The sequence below is a fragment of the Folsomia candida genome, unplaced genomic scaffold, assembly GCF_002217175.1.
Source record: "Folsomia candida strain VU population unplaced genomic scaffold, ASM221717v1 Fcan01_Sc006, whole genome shotgun sequence".
NCBI classification, from domain to species: Eukaryota; Metazoa; Arthropoda; class Collembola; order Entomobryomorpha; family Isotomidae; genus Folsomia; species Folsomia candida.
This window is the reverse complement of record NW_019091198.1, coordinates 5,163,708-5,189,326: the sequence shown is the minus strand read 5'-3', so window position 1 is coordinate 5,189,326 and position 25,619 is coordinate 5,163,708. Positions and strand designations below refer to the sequence as shown.

Genomic DNA, 25,619 nt, shown 5'->3' with positions numbered 1-25,619 from the left:
GAGTTTCTTCTCGGATCTTGAGTGAGATAGACAAATAGGTAGAAAACCTTGTCCGTCCATCCATTGAAGCCATCCATCCACCCACCCATCCCAAAGAATCATCATCCCCGGTATCAGTCCACCTCTTGTGGCGTTGGTCGGTTAGGTGTGCATAATATTGTTACCACGATCACCTATCCAATGAGTTAAACACCACGGTTGTGAGAAAGACCCAGGTCGTCTTTGAATTTTGACTTCAACCATCTAAATAATACTTAAGGCTACTTACATCTCACAATACCTTCAACTTACACTTTATTACACTCTTTTCCTATCTATCTGCCCATTTAGTTGGCTTTGGCTCTGACCAGTGGGTCGGTGCCTAGAAGAAGAAGAACCTCAGTGTTGTTCTTTTATTGTGGGCAAGTAAGTGTGTTGAAATTTTGGGAATCTCATCCACACCAAACTTTACACCCTGCCTGCACACCATCATCATCATCATCCTTTACTCACATTGCCTTAGTTTGAGTTTTTAGTCTGATTCCCATTCTTGTCTCCTTAAGTGTCAGCAACACAGGCGAACTCTCAGCAGTCTCATTTACCTCGAGTTTAATTATACTACTCGAGAAATCATCATCATCATGGCAAAAAAGCTGAAGCTCTGCCCAAGTAGACTCAAAAACTTCTTCACCACTCAAAACCAATAAAAAGTGAAAAATGTCGCAAAATAGCGGATCATCACGTCCCCCTCGTCTCCTCTCGACGTGGTCACTCCTCGTGTTGTTTTACTTGTTGATCTTGTTGGGGTCCGCAGTGTCGTGTGGGCCCGGTCGTGGGGCCGGGAGGAGACGGGCACCTCGAAAGTTAACCCCCCTAGTGTATGACCAGCATGTGCCTAATGTTCCCGAAAACGCGTTGTCCGCGTCGGGTTTGCCAGAAGGGAATATCACCCGAGGAGAAAAACGGTTCAAGAATCTTGTGCCCAACTACAACCCGGATATTATTTTTAGGGATGATGAAGGTTCAGGTGCTGACCGACTTATGACACAGGTGAGTAAACTTAATCTCATTCCGAGCCACATTTTTCTCATGTTTTCTCATGACAATCGCACCGTTTCTTGTGTGCGATGCGACTTATTTGTCATAATGTCTCGGAGAATATTCCATGCAAACTCATGGAAAACAGCTCTGTGGGGAAAACTGTACATTTTGCCATAATTTCCTTAATAATATTCCATGCAAATTCGAAAGATTAGTGGAAAACTTCCAGTTTTGTGAAATATTTACTGCATGACACACAAAGTCAATGACAGGAAAGAACGTTATGTTGTTTTTAACCAGCCATATGAAACATACATGAAATAATTCTCTCATTCGTCTCAATCCGCATTTATTTTTCAACTTATCACCTTGTAAAACCTCTCAACTAACCGTTTAAACATTTAAAAGTGGCATTTAGACATTTATACTTTTATCTACTTGTATGTAAGTAAGAAGATGAGGAGTGACTGAGTAAGTGCTTTGAAGTGTCAGAGACCATAATACGCATTGTTATATAATATAAAGCGTAATATGTTATATTATAAATATAAATTATTATTACGAGGAGTCTCAAAACCCTTATCCATCCATTCGTACATTACTGAAGTATTAACCTCACTCACTACATTCAACGTCAGTCTGTCAATAACAATTCCTTATCTAAAACTTCTCACATCATTTTTTCTACCAAAAAGATCTTCCCGTTGGACGAAATGTGTATAAAAAGCTCGGGGATTGAGTGAGTGTAATAATAATGCTTCCTGATCAAGAATCACAAAATTTAACGCATACCTTCACCATGAGACTCACTCTTCTTGTTCACTATTAAGTATTCAAACCAAGCCTGCCTACCTATTTATTTATTGATTACAATGAAACACCCCAGATAACTGGGTCATTACGTTTCAGTTCTCCGGAAGGGTTATGTTATGACCTCTTGATGAGGGCGGTTTTTGTCACGTTAATTTCTTAAGGTTCAATGGCATGTATTTTTGAACTTTAATTAATTTGTTTTCTCTCTGGGCCGATAAGACAAATGAAATTAGAGCAATTCTCGTAGCTGGCAAGTTGTAAATTTGGTACATACGTCTCTAAATAAAGTACGACAGAGTTTTTTTTATGGTCCGACATTTTTGTGGTAGTTTTATCGATGGGAAACATTATATGGAGTCACCATTTTTGTATCAGTCATCTTTTATTATTCGTGATCGATGCAAGTTCATGGTCTGACTGAGATCCATCCATTGAAAAAAATAATTGTTACGTAAATATCACCACGAGTTGACCATGCAACATATTTATTTGACTACAGGTTAGTGCTTGGTTGCGTATGTACATCTACGTGTGGTAAAGGAACATGATATTGTTCTGGAAAGAATAAAAGGAGACGCGAGCACTTTTCTTATTATTAGTGAACATTATTGCAGCATAAAAAGTTCGTGTCAACTCGATTTCATATCAATCTGATCAATCTTTCTTCTCCACCTAGTGGATCATTTTAAAAGACTTTACACCAATTATGACCTGCATGCATGTCCTGATGTGGAGCAACAAAGAACTTTTGTCATCATCGTACTTTGTCATGGCTTAAGAACTAATAATATTATGTTGATAAATAGTGTTTGTTTGTGTTTGCATAAAGAAGATTGTCCCATGCCATTCATCATTATCAATCTTCATCTCCACCGGAACCAATGTGTAGCACGAAGTGCAAGTATTTCTCGTCGCAGTCTGTATGCTATAGAGAAATAATGAATTATTTTATGATGGGGAGGCCAAGATTTTATTATTTCTTGTATCTTTTCCACTCCTGGGATGGGACGACGATTGGATTGCAAAGCCGTGGGAACGAACGGCCCATTGTCACCGTCTCCTCTTTTAAAGTCAAATGGAAATTACGATTATTGCACCTTGATCGGCTTGCTTGAGGTTTGAGACGAAGGTGGTGGTGCTGTGGTATGTAGGAAGAAAGTCAGCTAAATAAGTGTCTGCTGCTGCTGGTTGGGTGCACCAAGTGCTCACCACCTAAGCTTATTAGTTGGATATGGCCCTTACTATTGTTATTATTTCAAAAGTAGTAGTGGTATCATCATCATCATGCTCCTCACGGCGAAAGAAAGGTAGACCAGTAAGTAACAGGGTAAATGTACTAAATGGTAGACATTTGGGCAAATGGAATGTGCCTGTTGTCCATACAAAAATCAACAAACCATCCATCTCTTATCTTTCGTCTATCGTTGCCGGCCATCTCGTCACTTAAATCGAGTCTTTTGAGCTCGTCAAAGGGACAACACACAAGTAAACAGCTACATAGCAATGGGAATAATGAGCATATAGTATTAAGCAAGTTGAAGTCAGTAAGCACAACATAATGCCACCGTCGTCCGTTCCTTCTATGATAATATAACTGGACACTTGGAGGAGCCCTTCGTCTTCTTATGCCATACATAAGTACGCAGTGGGCACTGGGACGTTTCTCCTCTCGTCATCTCGTGTATCTCCTCCGCTTGTCCGCTTGTCAACTTGTTCAATGGTCTTTAAGGTTCAAGAAGTAAAACTAAACTGCATTATCTCTCTCGTGGAGTGAGGAAGAAGGTGCTCTGGCTAATTTAATGGGCTTAGCAGCATTCTCGAAAGTCAATACCATTCTCTCTCGGTTTGGTTATAATGGATTCTTAAATGTTTGAAATTTTAAAACGCCGGGCCAATAAATCGGAAAGGCGTGGGAACGTCCAGCCAGCTTTCCTTTGCAGGGGACTTAATGCCAATCCAAGTGAAAAACCACCGAGAATACAACAAGAGTCAAATAACCTCTCTCTCTCCAAATGTTTGACTTGAGGACACGGAACACTTTTTATGGCACTCATTATACCTGAGAAAGAGACAAACTAACCACTATTACTTATGTATGCATTGCACTACAACAAAACGAGAGGGACACAGGCCCAAAAACCTACCTGGTGACGAGGTCTGAACATTACAGCAAAACTAAATACCACCATTTATCACGAGTATAACAAACTTTATTGGACGGAAGAAAGAGGTTGACTCTGAGGTTATATGACCCTCATATACCTCTCACTGGATGCTGCTGATGCTCACCTTTGAACTTCACAGGAGCAACATAATGCCGTTTAATGGGAGCAATAATAATCATTACAAAATACAAGTTTATGACTAACAATAATCGCAGTGCACTCGATTGATACAGTCTCACAGGGAGCACCTTGATGATAACCTATGTACAAGTGCTGTGCACCCTATCTCATCCTTTGGTGATGTATTATTATTACTGTCCTTATCTTGTCTCCTCTCATTCGCATCATTTAGAAGAAACAGGGAAAGATTTACAACCTTAAACAATATGATGCTGTTGGTAAACCAGATAATTGAATGTTTATTAATGAGTTGAATGAAACAAGGTCCACGTGACTCGATGATTTATTGCGTGACACCGTGTGAACTTGGGAAAGTCGAGTTTTCGTTTCCTTCCGGTTTTCTTGCGTAATCTTTCACACGCTCCTTCAATTTGAACGCATACACGCATTTACTGAAAGTTCTGGAAAATTTCTACTAGAAATTACAATTTTACCTTATGCATATTCGCGAATAAGCAAGCAATTTCATGAAATATTACTAAATACGCATATACATATAATAAATAGCAACACATCATAATCATATTGCGACACTAAATACTCAAATATAAACAAACCTGAAGAACATAAAGTGTCGTGGCTCAAGTGGAGCTTAAAAAGCTAAGGTTTCCATAATGGAAAAAAGCGGATTACTGGATTAAACAGGTAAAAGTCATGTTTTACCAGTAGTTAGCGGTGGTGGGGGATCACAACATTGGAACAAGTACAACACACACAACCATCCCGAAGACTAGTTTTTTACGCTGTGCGATAATACCTCCGTGGTTAGTGGTGGGTTGTGGTTGGTCAAGTGAGTGAGGACGAGTTGGACACTGATAAAGAAAGGGGTGCTCGTCGTCGTATGCAGCTCACCACCGCACCGCAGCTATTATTATTAAATATTATTACTATTGCTTGGTCCTCGTCGATTACGAGGAAGGACTTTCTTGGTCCAAGTATATGTAAACCGAGGTTCAACTTTTTCTGTTACATGTGTCAAATGACCACCCCCAGAGGCTTGATGGAATTCCTTCCTATTTTCCTTCCTATTTTCCTGTACCCTTTACTTAATACGATATCGTATCGATACAGGGCAACGTGCATGGAGGAATTAGCAGGTATCCATCCACTAACATTTTGTTTGTCCATTTTTGACTTGGCCATTGTGTTTTGTGTACAAAATGGAACGTTCAAAACGTCAGTCAATTTTAACAAGGTGAGGATTAATGTCAGCTTGGAAATCATAGATTCAAATTGACAAGGAAGAAAGAGAGAGAAAATCATCCAACCTCTTCCAACAACAATCAGCAGCAGAATCCATTATCATCCTCATACATATCACCCTCTCTCTGTCGGAATGTCGGATTAAAAGAGTAGGAACGCTCGAATTCAGTTTCCATAAGGGTTGGAATTTAAAATAATGAAGTAACCAAAGGTGGTTATAGGGATCCGTGTTTACTTCTTTTTGCGGGACGCAAATAAAATTGGCAAATTTGTATTTCAATGGATGATGTAAAATCTCTGAAAATCTGTGAAAGTTAAAAATTAAGAAAGACAAACAGAACACGCATGAATTTACCCATCTGCATTTAACTCGCTTTTCGCAGATGGAAGGTCATAAATGATTGAAGAAAGATAGCAGGAATTTCTGTTTGTGGGGCAAGAATGATACTATTTCCTATTTGTTGTGAATTAAGTGGGGCACGACGGTTGTGAGTTATAATCTCACGAGGAGAGCCAAGTCGAAACGAACCATTTCACATTATTCGAAACTGTCAAAATTCGAATGTCAACTTCCACTTCGTCAAGTTGCATTCCATTTTCTCATCCGACAGGAAAGAGCAAAAACATTGTACCGAAAGTGCACCGGCTTTGGCTTTATGGATTTACCTTCGTCTACTTGCTACGACGGTTATCCATATCAATAATCCCACCTGATGCAATTATTAACCCTTGAAGGGAAAAATTATGAAAACACGGCAAGATTTTAAAAACCTTAATGAAGAAAATTTAGAGAAAACCATTATCCACTACTCGAAATATAAAGCACCCAATGCAATGAACTCGAATAGTTATCCCAGCTTATTCTGTTAATCTTAAGGTGCCAATTTAAAAATGTTGTAATATTATTACTAATGCGCTGCTGACTTTTTTATCCCACTGCCGAGCAATTTTTTTACAATTTGATCTAGAAAAACTTATGCGACTATCCATCTATCAAAATTTTATCTTAATTTCTTGTTGGCGTCGCTGAAATACTGTTCTGTTGACCAGATTAGAGAATAACACACAAGAGTAAGTCGACTACACCCAATGGGTGTAGAAGATGTGGAAGCAGAAGAAGACTATTTTATTCTCCGACTGAATCCACCAACCAAGAACCATGGAGGATGAATAGTTGTAGTATTCATGAGAAAAAAGTGGAATCGTTGAATCGCGTCGGAAGGGTGAAGGAATGTGCATGGCCGCTGGGGTAATGGCAGGAGCAGCATGTACAACAAGTATCATGGACCAGTCCAGTCAGTCCAGCAAACAGCCAGATCAACTAAACGGTTAAAAACGAAGGTCTCTTATTATTACTACTACCACTTTGTACTACGGGAATATAACGTAGCTCTGTCATTTAACCTCCAGAAGCACCAGCATACATGGTTTTACGTATAATTCTTCCAAAGAAAGTTGTGTGTAGAATTTTTTCCTAATTTTCTTCCTCCTTTCGAAGAAATATAATTGGTTCCGTTGGAAATTTGACATTTCTGCATGCACGAAAACAAATAAATGATCACTCATCACTCTCATTATCAAGATTTCATCAAACTTTGAGCCGCTTACTAATTAAACTTTGAAATTGATATCTTTGTGTGAAGGATTGAAAAGCTGTGGGTACATTGTGAAGGGAGACAAGGCTCATAATATTAATAGCTATGCATGGAATAAGTGAATGAGCGAGTGTGGTTGAGGTGACCGATAACTTGTCATGACACGATAAACTGTTTCTCCAACTGTCCAAGACTCCCAGGGCGAAGAATAAAAAAAGAGCTCGAATTACACATTCAATTCGCTATTCAGAAGTCAGTCGGATTGTTCGGAAGGAAGAAGAAGACAAAGAAGAATAATGCGATGGATGGATCTGCTAGAAATGCTATAATGTTACATTTCATGGTCACAAAACCACCAAAGGAAATAGATAGACAACAGAGAAATGCATTCATGTCTTTGGTCTGACCGCCGTATCACGCCACGAATTTAGAGTTGAAGAAAATGGAATCTTGTGAATCATGATGATCATCATGATCATCCATCTTTTCCTTTGGAAGCAAGTTAACTAACTAATCGCGAAGAAATCCTCGGATGGATAGATGCACGCTGAATGGTTTCATGTAATGCAGTACATCGTGGTTGAAGACGACGACGACGACGATGGTTTGTGTGGTGTGTTCCGTGATTGGTTGCTGTTGGGCCGGTCTGGCTTTGTCTCGATTATTGTGAAGAGGTGAACCAGTCTATCAAATATCAAAGAACTCAACTAAAAGGACAAAATGGAATCATCATGGTCATCCTCATTTTTCTCCTATTGTTGACTCTTTTTTGCTCGTGGTGTTATTGTTAGGACGAACATACACACACACACTCTTCATCTTTTAACGAGTGATTAGCTCCATTTTACGAGCCCTTAGAAAGTATAACACCACATCATCAAGGCATCTCGCAGCCCATCGTCTTTTTCCTTCACCTCATGCTCATCCAGGTTCCTCGCCTGCCGCCATCATTGCATTGCATACTATCATTTTGTAAAAATCTGCTGACAATACCGTTGGGGTATTGATACTGCCGTATGTAATAGAATGCATCCATCCATGTATCCATGCATAAAATGTGTGTTGGTGAGTGCAAGCAAGGAAATTTGGAACTTGGCTAATTCACTTCGTTAAAACGGGTCACGACAAAGAACGAGCGAGAGAGAGAGAAGATCAATGTTGTTCTCTGATGAAACTTTCAGATTGTGCATTGCATTGCCGGCGTTTTACTTCGGAGCGGTGTAAGTAGAGGTATTTCACAGAAAGCTGTGAATGTGAGCCGGGTTGTAATACAAAGATTTTAATCAAGATTGCTAATGCCACACACCTGTTCTTCTTCTGACTTTATATGGTGCCACTTAATACTTGAGATTACATAAACGTATGCAAGTACCACACCACAAACCACTATCTACGTACATATATACGACTACTGCCTGTTTTCATCTCACTTGCTCACTCACTCAATCTCTCCATATTTCTCTGTAATCAATATATGTCCATATCCATATTGAACAATGTAATGCAACCAAGTCTTGATTTTTGTCATATAATTCAACACAACAAGAAGAATTATACAGAAGATTTTGTGATCAGCATTCAAGAATGGCTGCCGTCGAGCAAGTTGACAAATCCTCCTCCTCGTTTAGTTAGTTTGAGAAATTGAGTTAGTCAAGACGTGGTAATAAATAATGAATATCAACAACATCGCGTGATGATGATGACGATGAGTTGAAATAAAGAAATGGATGCAATTTACAAATTATTATACTCAAGCGTCCGTCTGCCTCAGTCAGATTTGTTAACTTCTCATTGTACGAGATCGTGTGAGTGAGTGGAGAGAAAAGTAATTTGGATGAGATTCTTCTAATTGTGAGGAAATAATGACTTTTATACAACTTGATAATAAGAATTGTTTTTAATCTTTACGATGGAAAGCATAAATTCAATAACGAGTCGACGCTAAACGTTACCTCCTTTAAACTTAATATTTCCAGCGAGGAAAAAACGAACATGGTGAACATTTGGTGATCTCGGACAAAGACGGTCGAGGTTGGTGGAAATGTGTATGCAATGGATGGACTACTACACACAATTATTTCCATGCTGCAGGAGCATGAAAAGAAAATGGCCTACAAGTTTTGAAGGATACTTAAATACAAAAGAACGAGAGTAGGAGGAGGAGGTAGTATTTGGCAGCATCCCCAAAAGAAAAAGATGCTCGGTATGCATGCATGTGTATATATTCAATGCTAAATAAATGTGGAAATTCCTAACTGTACTCGCTTTATGGGAGAGAATCGGTAATTCACCAAAAAAAACATCGGAAATTGTACCACACAATTTTTTTGTCAGAGGAAAAGGTACCAATAAAACATGCGGCGAGTCGTTGTGTGAACACACAGGAATGATGACCGTTGTATTTATATAGTTGACCATATTCTCATTGTTTCTGGAATTTTGTGATATTATTGTCCTTGTCGAGTCTGGTTCTAACTTCAACTTCATCTCCCAACAATCACGTCGCATTCTAGTGACCAATGTAATTTCTGAGAATAGAATGAAAACCGACTGGCATTTTTGTTCTTTCTTTTTCTTCTGTGTTTAGAAGGCCAATGGAATTTGAGGATGTCGAACCTGTAAAAAACAAGAGTTGACTTTTTGGTATCAGTCAGTCGTCAGTCAAGTCAGCAAGAGTCATAATAATCGATCTTGTTTCAACAAGTATAAATCCGGGGGAAACTGTAAGTGGCGAAGAGGAGTATGCAGCAAGATTTATGTGGCTGTAAAATAAAACAATAGAAAGGTTTTCTAAGGACCAAGGTGGGAAGAAAGGGAAACAGGTCAAGCGACAATGGGTGATGATACTGCTAGAGTTATACGGAAAGTGACCCTATATATATGCATACTTTTTGTCGTATAGCACATAAATATGTATTTGGTGACCACCAATTCCTACCTGCATTGCTAGATATACATACCTCTTGAATTCTTTATTGCATTAAATTTTCCCACAGCAGACAAAGCACTTTTTGACTGGGGAGATATATGAGCCACCTATAAAATCATTATTGGGCTGATTGAGCCTGTAAATACATACTGATGAAGATGAAGGCGGAGACGGAAAGACCATAAACCACAGAACAAAACGGTGTTATGAGTCAGAATGAATTTCTTCGTCTCACCACCTTGACACTGATATTTCTTGTAGCTCCTGGCAAATTACCGGAATTCTCGCATCGTATCCAGCATTATAAATAAGTGGAGATGACGACTGAATGAAGTGACGGATGATGATTTGACTCACTGCAAACAACGTATTGTTGCAGCTGTGTTGAAACAACCAAACAAACCTATTTCGAGTTGTTATTCACTATCAATTGTTGTTGGGAAGGAGGAACCAAAAGCCAGAATAACAGCATTTGTACAATTTTTGACCGAAAAGTCATCCATTCTTCACTCATTCATTCATTCATTCATACTTTGGATCCATTTAGCCACACAGATTCGTATAATGTGTTCAAATATTTGTGACAGACAACGTCAACAGTTCACAACTCTCCCCACTTGAAAGAAACGACAAGGTGACACGCTAGCTTCGTCGTTTCGTTCTATGCTTTCGACATATGCACACAGGTGAGAAAAGTTAAAGTCAAAACGGTTGGAATTCGGAAGGGGTGGTGGTGGCATGTCACAAGTATCGGTTTAATTTCCATAATTCTTTGTTGTTTAGTTGTTTTGCTTGTGGTTAGTCAAATAAGTAAAAGTGGAAGGTTAAATAGTTGGTGCATGGCATCGCGGTGGCATTATCGTATGCATGGTGGTGAGTTGAGGTGAATAATTGACACAATGGTTGTACTAGCTAAATGTGTGTGTGTGTGGTTTAATAGGAGTTGGACCTATGGAGTGGCGTTGAGTGGGTTTTTGGGAAGTAGGCAAGTCAAGTCAATGGAAAAAGTGTCAGACTCTTTTTCGGCTGTCAACATTTCAAAACATTCTTCCTCTTTTTTCCAACGTTTTCCCAACTTTCGATAATAGTACGGAGGCGATGGTCGTCGGCAGGCGGGCAGAAAAGACCTGGCAATCAATAACAATTCCTCCACAACAATAATATAATAACCAATGTCAGCCTTTTGTAAAGAGCACCACCAACACAACGCCTCAGTTTTTGTTGTCCAATTTATTGACTCTTGCTCAAAAAATATGTATCTACCTACGTACGTACACATGTTTCAAATATTACGATTCTTCTTGCATGTTGGACACAATGGCAGCTTCCGAATTTGCACAACGCCATCGTCTTCGTCGTCGTCATCATCGTAGCCAACACAACAGAGTTGTCTTTCTTTGTGGACAGGTTTCCTAATTTGGTGTACCAATGAGGACTTGTGTATGCATATGCTACATATTTTAATAAAATTAGCCATCATTTTCACCTGGATTAATTTGCTTCGTGTGGAAATTCGGATTATTTAAAAGGAGCAGCTACCTACGAACATCGTCGTTTTTCGGAACATTTTCACCAACTAATTTGTGTAAAATATTATGGCATGAGGAGGGGAGTGAAAAAAATGAAAGAAAGAAATGGTTGGTTAGCTGGCTCGTTGTTGTGTGGCTGGATGCGATGGTGGTCAAGTTAAGAGTTGTTAGAGAAGAATAAGAAGAAGACTTGCCGTGCCGCCAGTAAGAGATGCTCCTTCAGTTGTTGCTTCCGTGAGTTTGGTGGGATGTAATGACAGATAATGGGTGGCGATAATGGAGTAAAAAGTCAAAAAAGTGGAAAAGTCGCTTGAACGGAGAGGCGAAGCAACCGCAGGGTGCCACACAATTTCTGAAACATCTTTCACAAGAAGAAAAACGACCCATCTTTCACTCCGTTTGCAAATCAACGCATCGGGGGGCCTTCCTCGGGTCACCTTTAGTTTATCCAACCAGATAACAAGCAAAGCTGAGAAGACGCTTAAAATACCAATCCAATCCAATATTAGTCAGGCTCCCTTCTTGTATGGATTCTATATCACTTTTATCAATGCATACATACCTCCGGTGTACAACAAGGTACAGATGTACTTTTAGGGGGCACAAAACCTGAGACTGGATCCCAAGTCTAATATGTATCTAGGTTTGCATGAATGGACCATCGCCTGTCAAAAAGGATGAAAAATTGGCTACAAAATCACAATAGTTCAACTGCAGAAGTTGATACGTCTCATCAAAGGTTAACATTACCATATAAAAATAAGATACGACCACACTTTAATTAAGGTGTTGTAGTTGATTCATTTGATTGGGAATTTTTTTGGGACACGTGCGAATTTTCGTCGCGTGTATTAAGATGTCGATATTCCACTTTTAAACCGAATAATTAGTATTGTAGCTCAGCTTTGCTAGTGGCATGCAATACATTTATCTGAAATTCGTTCTATGGTTTGGTTTGTGTGCCTAGTGTGGACAAACACTGCCTACTTTTTTGTGTTTGAAGATAGTTTTGCTAGAGCTTTCCGCGTTCTGTAATTGGATACTTGTCGTGACACAAAGGTTTTGCCAGAATCAAGTGGACTGAGGATCTTATGTCATTACAATCTTTTGTGCAACATTTTGCCAAGTAATCGGAATCTCATCCGCTTAAACAGATCACAGCACTTGAAGAAAAGGCTCTCGTTAGCAATTAATTGCCAAGCCGGAAGATTGTCGTTGACCGAAATTGGCAGCAGAAAAGCACGTGAAAACCGTACGAAATGTGCACTTATGATATGTCTCGTTCCCATGCAATTAGTTGTTGACTTACTTTTCCAACAACGCAAAATTAATTCAATTTATTTAGCTCAGAGAACTTAAGTTCATTACTTCATAATATTTATTTTTTGCGTCATACATTTTCCAAATTTATCTCGTACTAGGCCAACTCATGATCTATTAAGTCTCTTGTTGAATACTATTTTTGGTCGCAATCTGTTTACAATTTTTTACTTTGAAGAGATTATTTTTAAAAAATGTGAAACATTTAGTGTGTCATGAAAATGTGGTAAAGTAGATCTCGGCAAGAAAATGTTGTCGTTTCGGGACAGATTTTCTGGAGGATGACCTATTCTTATGCCTCGTTTCTTTGAATCTGCCTGGATAGCCGGCTCTGTTTTGACAAGAGAGCAGGCAACAAGGGCTTTGACAAACGGCAGGTTGAATAATAGGTAGACAAATGTATGGATGGGCAGCAGCAGCAGATGGAAATAACAGATAGGTCAAAGGATGGAAAGATAGATGATCATCACCACTTAGTACATTCAGACCTTGCCATGTCGGTCCTTTTATTCGCTTTTTATTACTCCCATCACCTCCTCACAAAACTAAACCACACACAGCACCACGTCAAAAGCCAAACCACCCCACACACCGTCAAGCAAGTTAAGTGTGCACTTGGAGGAATAAGTATTATGAAAGGGGTTGCTGTTCACCTTTGACGTGTACAATAATTTGTGATCTCGTCAAACAGATTATATTGATTTCATTAAGTGCCCCCCATGCAGCAGTTGACGAATAGGGTCGACACGACATCTTAGCTCAGCCACATAAAAAAACGCATACGACATGACTGTCATGACATGATTTAAGCTAACTCTGCCTTTTTTGTCTGAATTTTGCAGCGTTGCAAAGAGAAACTCAACACGTTGGCTATATCTGTGATGAACCAATGGCCCGGGATTAAGTTGCGGGTCACGGAAGCCTGGGACGAGGATGGATTTCCGGGTCAAAGTAAACTCCACTATGAAGGTCGTGCCGTAGACATTGCCACTTCGGATCGACAGAAACCGAGGTTGGGGATGTTGGCAAGATTGGCGGTGGAAGCGGGATTCGACTGGGTCCACTACGAGTCCAGAACCAATATCCACTGTTCCGTCAAACCAGGTAAGCAAAATGGATGGATAACAAGAATGAAAGAGAGAAGAATGTGCATATAATATAATTCCTCCCCGTAATATGCCTCATGCCATTAAAAGGTGTGAATCTGCCCCAAAAACACACACACAGTAGGATGAGTACAAATTTCCAGCCTTATTCACTTCCCAACAACTCTCCGAGACCTCCATGACTTGATATTGTGTGGCATGGTCACAACAATGCAATGCCCACCACAGGCCTAAACATGAGCATCAGATAGCAACAATGGGAAAGTGGTTGTTAGCATCATGACGAGTCTCAGTTATTTATTTAACACAACACTCGGAAGAAAAGGCCTTGCTTGTCACACGACTTTTAGAGAGCAGTAAACGAAAAAGAAAGAATAAATAAAATGGGAGCCAACTCGCATTACAACCGCAGTCAGTCAAGTCACCTTCTTGTTGATCTTTTGGTCGCTTGTGTTGCTCTTCTTCTTCTTCTTCTTCTGCTCCCTGCGCTTGTTGTGTTATCTCCAATTGTGCTCCATTGTTGGTGTTCACTGAAATTAGTCATTATCCTTATTACATTATCAGCCTGCTGTAATGTGGTCTTGTTGTGAGTGAGGAGGGGCTATTGTTATCCTCGCTCTTCCCTTCTTCTCCACCACAACGAAGAAACCTTCTCCCTCTTCTTCAATACCTTTCATTGTGCCACGACGGACACCTCTCTCCCAGTCAAGTCAGCACATTCAGACGCATTCATACACGAGGGTCGAAACATGAACGAGAAATCTGGAGCTTTCATCTTCTGCACGGTATCGAAGCGGAAATCACACTCATGAGAAGTGACGTAGGTTGTGTTTGCTTGGATGGATTTGGACCTCAGAGTCGAAGGAGAGGTGGTCCTTTGGTAAAATGTGTGTGTACCATCATGAGACGAATTCGAGTAATGATGCCTCCTTATATTTCGATTATTCATTCCATTTCCATTACCATCAGGGTAATACCATGGGGAAAAAGAACATCAAATGCAATAATAAATTAGATTTCGACTCATGCTGGAGAGGAAACTTTCTCAAAAGTAGATTTTTTGCATATTTGGGAATATTTCCTCATGACATATTCTCTCTGGGGAAGTCAGTCAGAAGAAGAACTGCGGATGCTGAGTAGTATTGTATAGAATCTAGGAAAATATCAATGACAATACAACAACACAATGTAGAAGAAGATGGTTCGCAGAAGAATGGCCTAAAATGAATCGAATTCCACAAACGGAGGAACATCCGCCTTGCCACAATGATAAAAAGGCGGGCATGAGACGCGAAGAATTCACTCGCCTGCTTTAAACTAAAGTTGGTTTAGGCCTTCCTTTGAAAGAAAAGGAAAGAGTGAGTTAGAGAGAAAGAAATAACAGTTAAATGGTGGAATTTTTGAGGTGAGGGAGACAAAATACTTGTTATTAAATACATGAGATGAGAAGAGTCAGGGTTTCTTGTAATATATCCCTTCATCTCCTTCCTCCTCCTCTCCTTATTCCATTAAGAGGATAATAATATGGAGGAACTAGATTCCTGTTGGGTGTTTGTGCGGTGGTGGGGTCGCTTTTCTCCAGACAATGAACTGGCACCCAAGAAGAAGAAGATGAACAAGAATCAAGTCGGAGGAAGCGCAGAGCTGCATCAGGGATATTGTCGTTAGCTCTCTTTAGTTAATGCTGCAGAGGTTGTTAAAAGATAGATTTCAGTTTTTAAGGTGCTGCTCATCATCAGCTCAACTCTTTCGAGAGAGAGACTTGGGTGCTGGTGAGGAGTTATACGTGCATACCATGAAATTACATGTACCACACCATGCACACCGTTCGTTCGTATTATTATTAGCCTTCTTCGGACTGACTCTCTTTCATGTCGAGAACTATTGAGCAGCTTAAAACATCCATTTCATTTCATTTCATACACCCACCACAACTTGTGCATATCTATAAAACGTAGATGGACGTGGGTTTTCAAACGCTATACACAACATTGTCCCATGTTTACCGTTCTCCAGCTAAACTTGGTTTATTTACTTATGTATGCACGTTACGGCCAACAACACTGTACGAGTGGAAACCATGATGCTGATGATGATGATGATGAGTGAGTATCATTATCGTTGATGAGAAATTCAGATTTTGTTTGGATAGAACAAAGGTATTTGAATTCGAGTCTGGTTAGCTGGGTTGAGAATGCTCAGCGTCTATGTTGATGTCCATCTCACGCTGAGTTACAAAGTCCTAAGGGTCCAGTCTATCTCCGATGCATCCCGCTACGCCTTCGTCTCCCTGCTCGTGTAGGCAGACTCGAATCGCTCTTTGAGAGAAACTCCTCGTTTTTATTATTAAAAAACCACCTCGGAAGAAGAAGGAGAAGCGTATGGGATCATTACAAATACCTGAGATGCAAGATGAAAATTGGAAATTCAATCCTCCGTCGCAGAGAAAAAGAGGCAGAGAATGAAAATAAATTCATGAAATTCATTTCCAAAGACATTTTCCAAAAGAATTAAACGGTTGTTATCAAATAATGCTTGAGAACGAATTGACTGAAAGGAGCCAGAAGTTTTGGAACAATGGAGCCTCGCTATACACTTTTTGGATTGTTTCACACGACCTACATTGAAAATACATGTATCAGTCGAACCTCATTACCTAAAAAGTGTGAGACACACACAGACGAGAGTTTGAGAACAATTTGAAACTTGACAACTCGTAGAGAGAGAGAAAAGAGTTTATAAAATTTGGTTTTCAAGTTCACCGTCAATTCAACTTTTATCTCTCTATATTCATTTGCTGTATTCATTCCCACTTTTGTCTCTGACTTCATACACAGTTGAATTAATTCCGTCATGATGTCAAGCACAAGTCTGAAATTCTTTGTTCGCATAATTGACATGCAATGTGCGAATTTTCCCAATTAAATTAGCACTTGATGAAACTGCTAATGAAAGCAGAGAGGTATTTCCTCGCGTTTCATTGTTTAGCAAGTACCACGATGATGAATTTCTCTGAATTCTTAGCAACCACCACCTAAATCTGCATCCAACAACGTATGTACACACGTCCATAATGTTACCTACACCTGTACAATCCATACCTGCTGCTGCAATGTAATACGTGCAAGCAGCCTTTCAGGTAGAGATCAAAACCCAACAAGGCTCAATGGGAATGAAAGTATTAAAAAGTCCAAATGTTCATTGGTTGAAGGAGGCACAAGGATACGTAATAGTTCGTCCGAGTCCTCGTTGTTGGACAACACACGGCACAAAAGGTGTAATCTTGTGCTCTAGACCAGCCTAAAACTAAATAATCTGCTGTTTTGTCTGTGTGTAGCTCTGTTCCTTTGTTCCTTCTCATTAGCCCTTCACCTTCTCCTGCGCCGGTGCATTCCCTTCATTATTATTACGTTCGTTTGGAAGAAAACGAACGAAGGAGGGGTGAATTGAGGGATTATTTTTTTAAACAAATTTCCCTTTGACCAGGCAATTTTGTTCAACTGTCCACTTGAATATTAGGCTAGAATTTCATCTACAGCAATAATTTGACTCGAGAATAATCACTGCCGTGTGAGACATGATTAATAGTTAGGAGGTAGCGGCGAAGAAGGAGAGATTTAGAATCTGGATGGCTAATAGTAGAGGTACACTTTGCGGAGATGATGCTACATGACAGGTAAAGAAGATTGACTAACAAGCCGAAATAAGTGTTCTTTCCTATGTACCAATGTACATATTCGTGGTTTTGAGTAACCCGTTGAATGTGGCTGTGTTTATGATACGTACATACGTACATATGCATTTATGTAAGGTTTTCCCTGTATTGGAGGTTATTTACACGTTAGTTCCATAAACTATAGGCACACAGAGACGGCCAACAACATAGAAAATTTGCAAACGTCGAGAAATTGCTATTATTCTATATGCCATTGTTGTAGTGCATATTCATCAGTATTCCGATCTCTGCTCATCGCCAGCCAATAACCAACCTTTCCGCAACTCTCAAACTTTTGCTGCGTGGGCACTTTTATTGAATCGTTAAAGAGCGTTTAAAAAATTCGTTTGTAGATCATCTCTTACATGTTGAGCACAAGTTATGTAAAACAAAGGTTGGAGTTGGACTTTGATCAATTTTATGTTGTAGGATTTTTCTGCAAGTGGAAAAAAGCGAGTTATTTAACAAAAGAGAGAATATAAATAATCGCAGTTATTTATACTGTCACTAGAAGCAGTGAAAAAAAATCACACTTCGCTCGTGTAAATTTGTCACTTTATGAACAAGTTGAAGAACAAACGAGTAGTTTAATGCCTTGATAATATAAATGCTAATGTTTGTCATCTGCCAACATTATCAATATTATTCTAATATGGTGTAAAGTGACATTAATCTTCAGCTACTGAAATACAAAGGGTAGCTCTGCAAACAAGCAGCATTCTCATTTGCATTTATCTCGTGTTTCTACATCATAAAAGGACAATTTGAACCTCATTCAATTTGTCATACAAATTAAAATTTTGCCGAATTTTGCACCATACGCTCACCGACCGAACTGGTCCCTGTGATCATTTTTTATATCGTAGTTTCGTGAGTATGACAAAGCACATAGGAGAATGCATTCATTTAAAGCGTCGTTAAAAAATCCCGTGCATATAATATTTCTCAATGCGTTTTACATTCCTGGCAGGACATGGACATACCTATTGCCTGCATATTTTATCATGTAGGAGAAAATATCAAGTGCATTAATAAGTAACCTAATACGTGGACACAACCACCTCACAACCAACAAGAGAGCCTTCTTTGATGGCTAAAGATTTTTTAACATTTCATGCTGCGTAATTTACCATAATAGCCTAAATTTGTTGCCTATATTTTATTACTTCTCTTGTACGGCTTTGCAAACATTTGTACTGCTTTTTGTGTAAAATCAAGTCTCTCCATTTGCTTGGTGGCAGGTTACTTTTTTGTATTCATTTTTGCACTCTCTCATGTATTTAGTTTAATTTGGAGTTCGTTTCATCTCTTGTTAATAATGTTTTGTGGGATGGAACTCACACGACGTCTCCGTCTCCTTTATCCAGAAACAAACAAAAATATTCACGATATTTCTTTTTAGATTGAAAATTCATACAAATAATTCATCACAATGCAAACGGGGAGTCTAGTGTAGGACGTATGCATCTACACAACACATACACATGTACATATGTACATAAATACATGTATACACAAAAATGAGATTCTTTTTCTACACACACATTCCTCCTTGAAAAGGACATATTTATTTATACTCAAAGTCTCACATTAGGATTAAACAATTCACCACGTAATGTGGCGTGGCGTGGCTGGCTAAAAAAATGCATGTTTTTTAAACATTGCATATCGAATAATGAAATAGTGCAGGGCTGAGATAATTTAATAATTCAAGTGAAGTGGATAAATGCACATTTAATCGTATTGTTGGAGTCTTTTGTTGTGGGGTGAACTCAGGAGGGGAGCTTGCGAGGTTGATAATAACAGATCTTGATGCCCTTTGGATATGTGATAGGGTCTCATGAGTGTACTAAAACCCTGAAGTGGTTTGACTCCATGGCCACATTTGCGCCCGCCACACCCACTCAAAAATGCTCAAAAACCGCTTTCACTCCGGTTTTCACTCACTCAAATCCACGCCAAAAATCCAATTTTGCTCGGATTTTGAAATTTCTTTCACCATTACGCTCCCAGATAGTTGCTTTCTTCAATTCGATATCAAACTCAATATTTTCGAAATTATTAGTATTTTTAAAATTTAAAATTCTGAATGAGCATTGTTGTAGTAATCAACAACTCAAATTACGCCTGCGAAATAATCATCAGCAAAATTGAGTTTGATATGGAATTGAAGAAAGCAACTATCTGGGAGCGTAATGGTGAAAGAAATTTCAAAATCCGAGTAAAATTGGATTTCTTGTGTGGATTTGAGTGAGTGAAAACTGGAGTGAAAGCGTTTTTTGGGCATTTTTGAGTGGGTGTGGCGGGCGCAAATGTGGCCATGGAGTCAAACCACTTCAGGGTTTTAGTACACTCATGAGACCCTATCATATATCCAAAGGGCATCGAGATCTGTTATTATCAACCTCGCAAGCTCCCCTCCTCAGCGAGGCATGGAATTCAGAGTCAAGTCGTCTATGCATGGATATGATACGTACAAAGTCAGTAAACACTAGACGCAGACACGAATCTAACAAGTGTGAGCGTAATAAGAAGTGAGTGGAAGCGATAAAAAATTTCACGGAGATTAATCACTTGGCTAGAGATCCACCATTTAGTCGCGATTAATCTCTTTCATTTAATCCGCGTGTCGTCGCGAGGTTTGCTATTTCCTTTTTTGGCAGGAACAATGTGAAAGTTGGGACAATTCTTTCCTAATAAGACATTATTTGACTCATTAAAGAAGGATGAGATGAGGGCGCAGATTTTTTTCAGGTTTTCATCAGTGGCTTCAGTCAGTTAACTTAAAATTGAATCGCATACTCAAGAATCCACTAAACAGCTCAAAGTACGTATGCAGCCTTCATTCAGCAGGTTCCCATTTATTTTGAGATCTCATACGAGATTCTTCGTCAAGTGTTGTCGAGAGAGTCAGCGAGGGTGGCTGGCTCTTTATATTTATTTCATTGAAAAGGATTAAGTTACGTGATTGTTGTAGCAGGTAGGTGCTAAGAGCAAATTCATCTCCTCCTGCGCTGACCAAATCAAAATTCATCGTAATTGACTAGTCACTAAGTAGGAAAGTGAAAAGTTTATTGGACGTTTTGTATGCTCAAGATTACATTTCACGCTAAAGTTCAACCAAACCATCGTAAACTGTTGTATGCCTAACATCAAATGCAGCTTGTCCTCACAAATAATTTCCAGTTGCAAACAACAGAACAGCCTCTTCTTCTCCGCTGCCATATTTTATGTGTTGAATTATAGGATCGCTATTTGTTCTTGGTTATACTACTCATGTCAGCAAAGGAGCAGAAGTAGCAGCAGCTGTAAAACAAATTATACTGCATGTATGCAAACAAATTTTAGGCGACGTCGGGTCTTTCCTTGGATTTATGTTTATTGTTTGTGGGGGAGGTGAGAAGGAAACAAATTGGCCATTTTTGTTGGTGGAGTGGAGTCGCTCTCCTGCGCTCCTTCGGGCCAGAAGACATAGCCAACTGTTAATTGACGTGACAAACATGGACCCACATTTTAAAGCCATTTCCGGTCTGTGTCATCATTCACAAAAGTCAACAGCTACTTGATTGCTTTTAAATTTGTCCATTGGCTTTTTGAGAGGTTGAGTCAGTCCTGAAGTAAGTGAGTAGGACCGGTGTGGCTTTTGTGGCAAGTGGTTATGGCTCAAGGGAGGAATGATGAGGAATGTCATTAAGCCGCAAACTGCAAAGCAGCAGCACTTGAGGTTTCTTGATGATGAAGAAGAAGGTAAAATATAAAGTGGGCACCACCAAATCCCGTCCGAGCTTTTAAAATTTTTCAAGTCGGCATCTCTAAATTTGATTATTTATTTACTCATCTCTTCTATTTCACTTCTTTCTTCCTGTGTGTGCACGTTGTTTGTTGCTCACGTTTGTCTATTTGCCCATTACATTGGTATGTATGCTTTTACAGCGGATTATTAACACTGGTATTATATGCAGGGCTAGTAATATAGTGATATGATGACATAGTAAATATATGGTGATAGACTCGTTGGATGCGATAACTTTGATCTTGATCTCATCTTTTGTTATTATTCAACTCTGAATGTCAAAGTCAATACGGAATAATTTGTTTGTTGTCTTTTTGAAAGATGAGGTTTGGTTTTAATAGCACTTTTTTCTAATAAATGTTGTCAAATTGCATCCCTTTCCTTTGTCGAGGATGATATTTGTCAATTACTTATTCGATGAAATGTGAGATCCGAAATGCAACCAAACTGAAGAAGAAGGAAAAGTATCCGAGTCGATGTACATAAGAGTTGAGAATGCGTGTACGCACTAGGTAGTCTATACAACAGGTTGATTACAGGTGATGTTAAGATTGTAAAGGATTTGACTGGATTTATTTACTTTCGAAAAGATTAAGTTGAGGTTAATGCAAGAATACACTTGGCGACAAATGGGCGACAGTCAATTGAAAATTGGACGTAATGGACTGAACGCTAAGCACTGACTCATTATGCAAAGACACGTTCTGGACAAGACATGCCATAAAACTTGGGTGCCAATCTTTAGCCTGCATCCTTTCCTACTCGCATTTCAACCGCTAGTCAGCCACCTACGAGAAAAACATTAGTATTTCTCATATGAAAATTGTCAACCATTGTCGTCCATAGACATACTTTTCTTCAGTCTCTTTCTTAGTTTCTTGCTGAATAATAATATGCATTTTCAAATTATACTCAAAGAAAAGCCGGTGGTTTGGTGGTCGGTCTTTGCACTTTGAGGATGCAGCAAATATTTAAAAGCTCTTTGTTCCAGTTTAACTCTAAAATAAATTTAAGAGAAATAATGGTTGGTTGAGGAAGGTCCATGACTTTATTTTAATCCAATTATTTCATGGTATGTATGACCACATAAACTTTGAGAATCAAGTGGACACAAACAGCTTTGGCTAAACAAGTTATTGTAAATAGTCATTATACACGTTTATGCAAATATATTATGCAACATAAGGTTGTTGCTGTGCAGATGAACACAGTAAAATGATTGGAAACACGAAAACTAATTTATTCTCGTTTTCTTTGAATTGCAGACTCGACACAAGTTGGTCGGACGGGTGGGTGCTTTAGTGGTAACTCGACAGTGGAAACCCCATCAGGACCCAGGAAAATATCCGACATACGAATCGGAGACAAAATCATGTCTCTGAACTCTGATGGCCAACAAGTTTTTAGTGACGTGTTGCTATTTCTGGATAGAAATCGAACGGAAACACGAGAATTTTTCCAGCTCCGCACCGCCTCTGGGAAATCTATCACTCTGACACCGTCACATTTAATATACACCGTGCAACCCGAGTCCTTGACTCCCGAGGAACTATTCCTGTTCAAGCCCAACAGTTTCATCCTTTCCAACCAAACGGGACAAATGTTTTTGGATAAAGCTGTCGTCAGTTTTGCTAAATTTGTCCAAATCGGGGATTGGGTGCTGGTTTTCCACTCTAATGCCTCCTCGCAAGAAGCATCCTCTTCCTACTTCAGCATTGAGAAGGTGGTCGACATGTCGGCAAAGGTGGAAACAGGTGTCTATGCTCCACTTACGTCGGAGGGCAATTTAATCGTGGATGGCGTGTTATCCTCGTGCTACGCGGTGATTGACGACCAAGAGCTGGACCACTGGGTATTCCTCCCTGTACGACTCTCGCACAACTTTGTTCAAGGACTCTCCTACGCGTGGAGAAAGTTCAGTCATTTCATCACGTTCAGACATCACGACGACAATAATGATATCCACGACCACCACCAGAATCAAGATCATCATCATCACCAGAGGGAAAGTAGTGCGCGCTTTAGTAGTAGTTCTTCCAAGTCTGGTGATAACACTGGTGGTGGTCTACAAGAAGAAGATGACGTCCTGGGTGACCAAGGAGTCCACTGGTATGCTCAGGCATTGTACACCGTCTCAAAATTTCTCCTACCGTCTCACCTCCACTACGACGGAGTTTAGGAAAATAACAATATGTTTGAGGTTTTATCAAAAAAACTACTTGAGCTTGTGCTTTAATACAGTTAATTAACTAAGCAAAGAATTACTATCACGTATCTACAATTTTAATGGAAACCTGAATCAATTGGGAATAAAAGGACAAATTTATGCCACCACCAGCGTGGCATTTTCTACATCGATTCGTGAGGCATTACTTAACTTACTAAATCCGTAACAATATCCCAGTCCGAGTCAGTATTTAGTACTTTAGATCAAGTATAATTATATAAAATAGTACATACGAATGATACATGCTTTATTTATTTTTACAAATTTTGAACTATCATGAGTTAAGGACGACGTATATTAAATAAGTCTTTATACATAGTTATTTGGTATTATTAGTGTTATTAAATAGTGTTATTCTTACAATTATTACTCGTATTATTATCACATTAACAATGCAAGCAATATTTATGCATTTTATTTCCTTACTTGCTTGTTGTTATAGAATTATTCCCCACACATTTCCTCCTTTCACCTGCAAGATATTTACAGTGTTCGTCACTGTATGACATCACAGTGTCAAAAAGAAAGATTCTCGGGATCAGCCCACGCCAAACTTTCAAGATTTATTTACTTCTACTTTCCAGAGTATTAAGTGTACTCACTATTTTTCGATTTTTTGTGTCCTTCTATATACGAGTACTCAAATAGAGAGTTGAATTCGAATCCATACCCGTGTTATCTGCTAGTTTCTAAAATTTGACGCTATGTTAAGCTACATAATTTTATGTTATGTAAAAAATCTATACTAAACAAAAAAATGTTGAAAATATCATCTGTGTTTATGTTTTCCAATTGTTCCCCTTTCAATTTCCTGCACTTTCCTTGAAGTCTGCTTTATGTTTGTTTGTTATTAATTCATCCGTTGTGAAAAGTCAATGTCTCCAGTCACACGTTAAATTACAATTAAGTTGAGAGTGAAATGTTATATAAGACAATTTACACGAATAATCATGAATGAAGCATCTTTCAATTTGTATATTTTTGTTTGTTATGAATCCCATCACTATATGAAAACTTGTGCAATTTGTGTAAAATTCCGTGTGAAAAGTGTAATTTGTTAGGTAAGCGTTGTCTAGATTTGAATTTATTTTGAATTGTTGTTATGTAATATAGACGCAAGGAAGAAATAAATTGAACATTATTAATCCAAGAAAATTTTCGATTTTATGTCCTTTCTCATTTTTATTGCATATTTTTACTCACTTTACTCGTAGTTACGCAGTAGTACAAATATTCGTATGAATGTACATATTTATGACGATTGACAGGACAATATTGTATTTCCTACATGAACATAACTCAAACGAACGACAGCATTGTTTATATCATGATTTAAAATGAAATTGAAATATGATAACTCTTTGTGCCTCAGAAACCATAAAACCAAAATATGTATACAGTAAGGTGCACAACAACTCATTAGTATTCAAAAGTATCACTTGCCTAGTTCGCAAAATTCATTTTCTATAAAGGAACAAATTGTGAAATACAATATTCGACTAAAATTAAATCACCGATTAATTAGAGGGACTAGATGTATTAATTTTGTAGATGATGTTCCTTACTTGAGTACGAATTTGAATATGTAAGTTAGACGAATGTTTACACTGAAAAGTTCGAATTACTGAGAATGGAATCAAGATACGGTTATTTTAGCAGAATAAAAAGCTTTTCATGCCAGAAACAAACACATCCAACTCACTTGCAGCCACGCTCCCCCTCTCAGCAACAGGTCTCAAAACATCAAATTAATCATCAAGGAAATATTATCGGAAATATTTTTATGGATTTTGCTTTCTAAGTCAGCACAGAACTCCCACGCATATATTTGTTTTCATTTATCGAGGCTCTTACTGGAAGCACAAATTTGCATATGTATCAATTTCCAGTTGAAAGTTTATTTTTAGATTACCGCAAACTGAGAGGTTATTTGTAGACAGCTTCTCCTCTCGTAAATTATTAATATTTGACATTTCACAACATCTCACAATTTAATACATTCTAATATTCTTAAGAAGTTTAAA

The 25,619-nt window shown here is 38.7% G+C and overlaps 1 protein-coding gene across 1 annotated transcript; it reads left to right on the top strand.

Annotated features, from left to right (window-relative positions):
* Nucleotides 1-349: 349 nt before the first annotated feature.
* On the top strand, nt 350-24,750 carry LOC110851563 (sonic hedgehog protein A). Its single transcript, XM_022099409.2, has 3 exons — nt 350-1,029; nt 13,597-13,858; nt 22,634-24,750. The coding sequence occupies exons 1-3, from the start codon at nt 697-699 to the stop codon at nt 23,545-23,547; spliced, it is 1,509 nt and encodes a 502-aa protein (XP_021955101.1). The 5' UTR covers nt 350-696; the 3' UTR covers nt 23,548-24,750.
* The last annotated feature ends 869 nt before the right edge of the window (nt 24,751-25,619 follow it).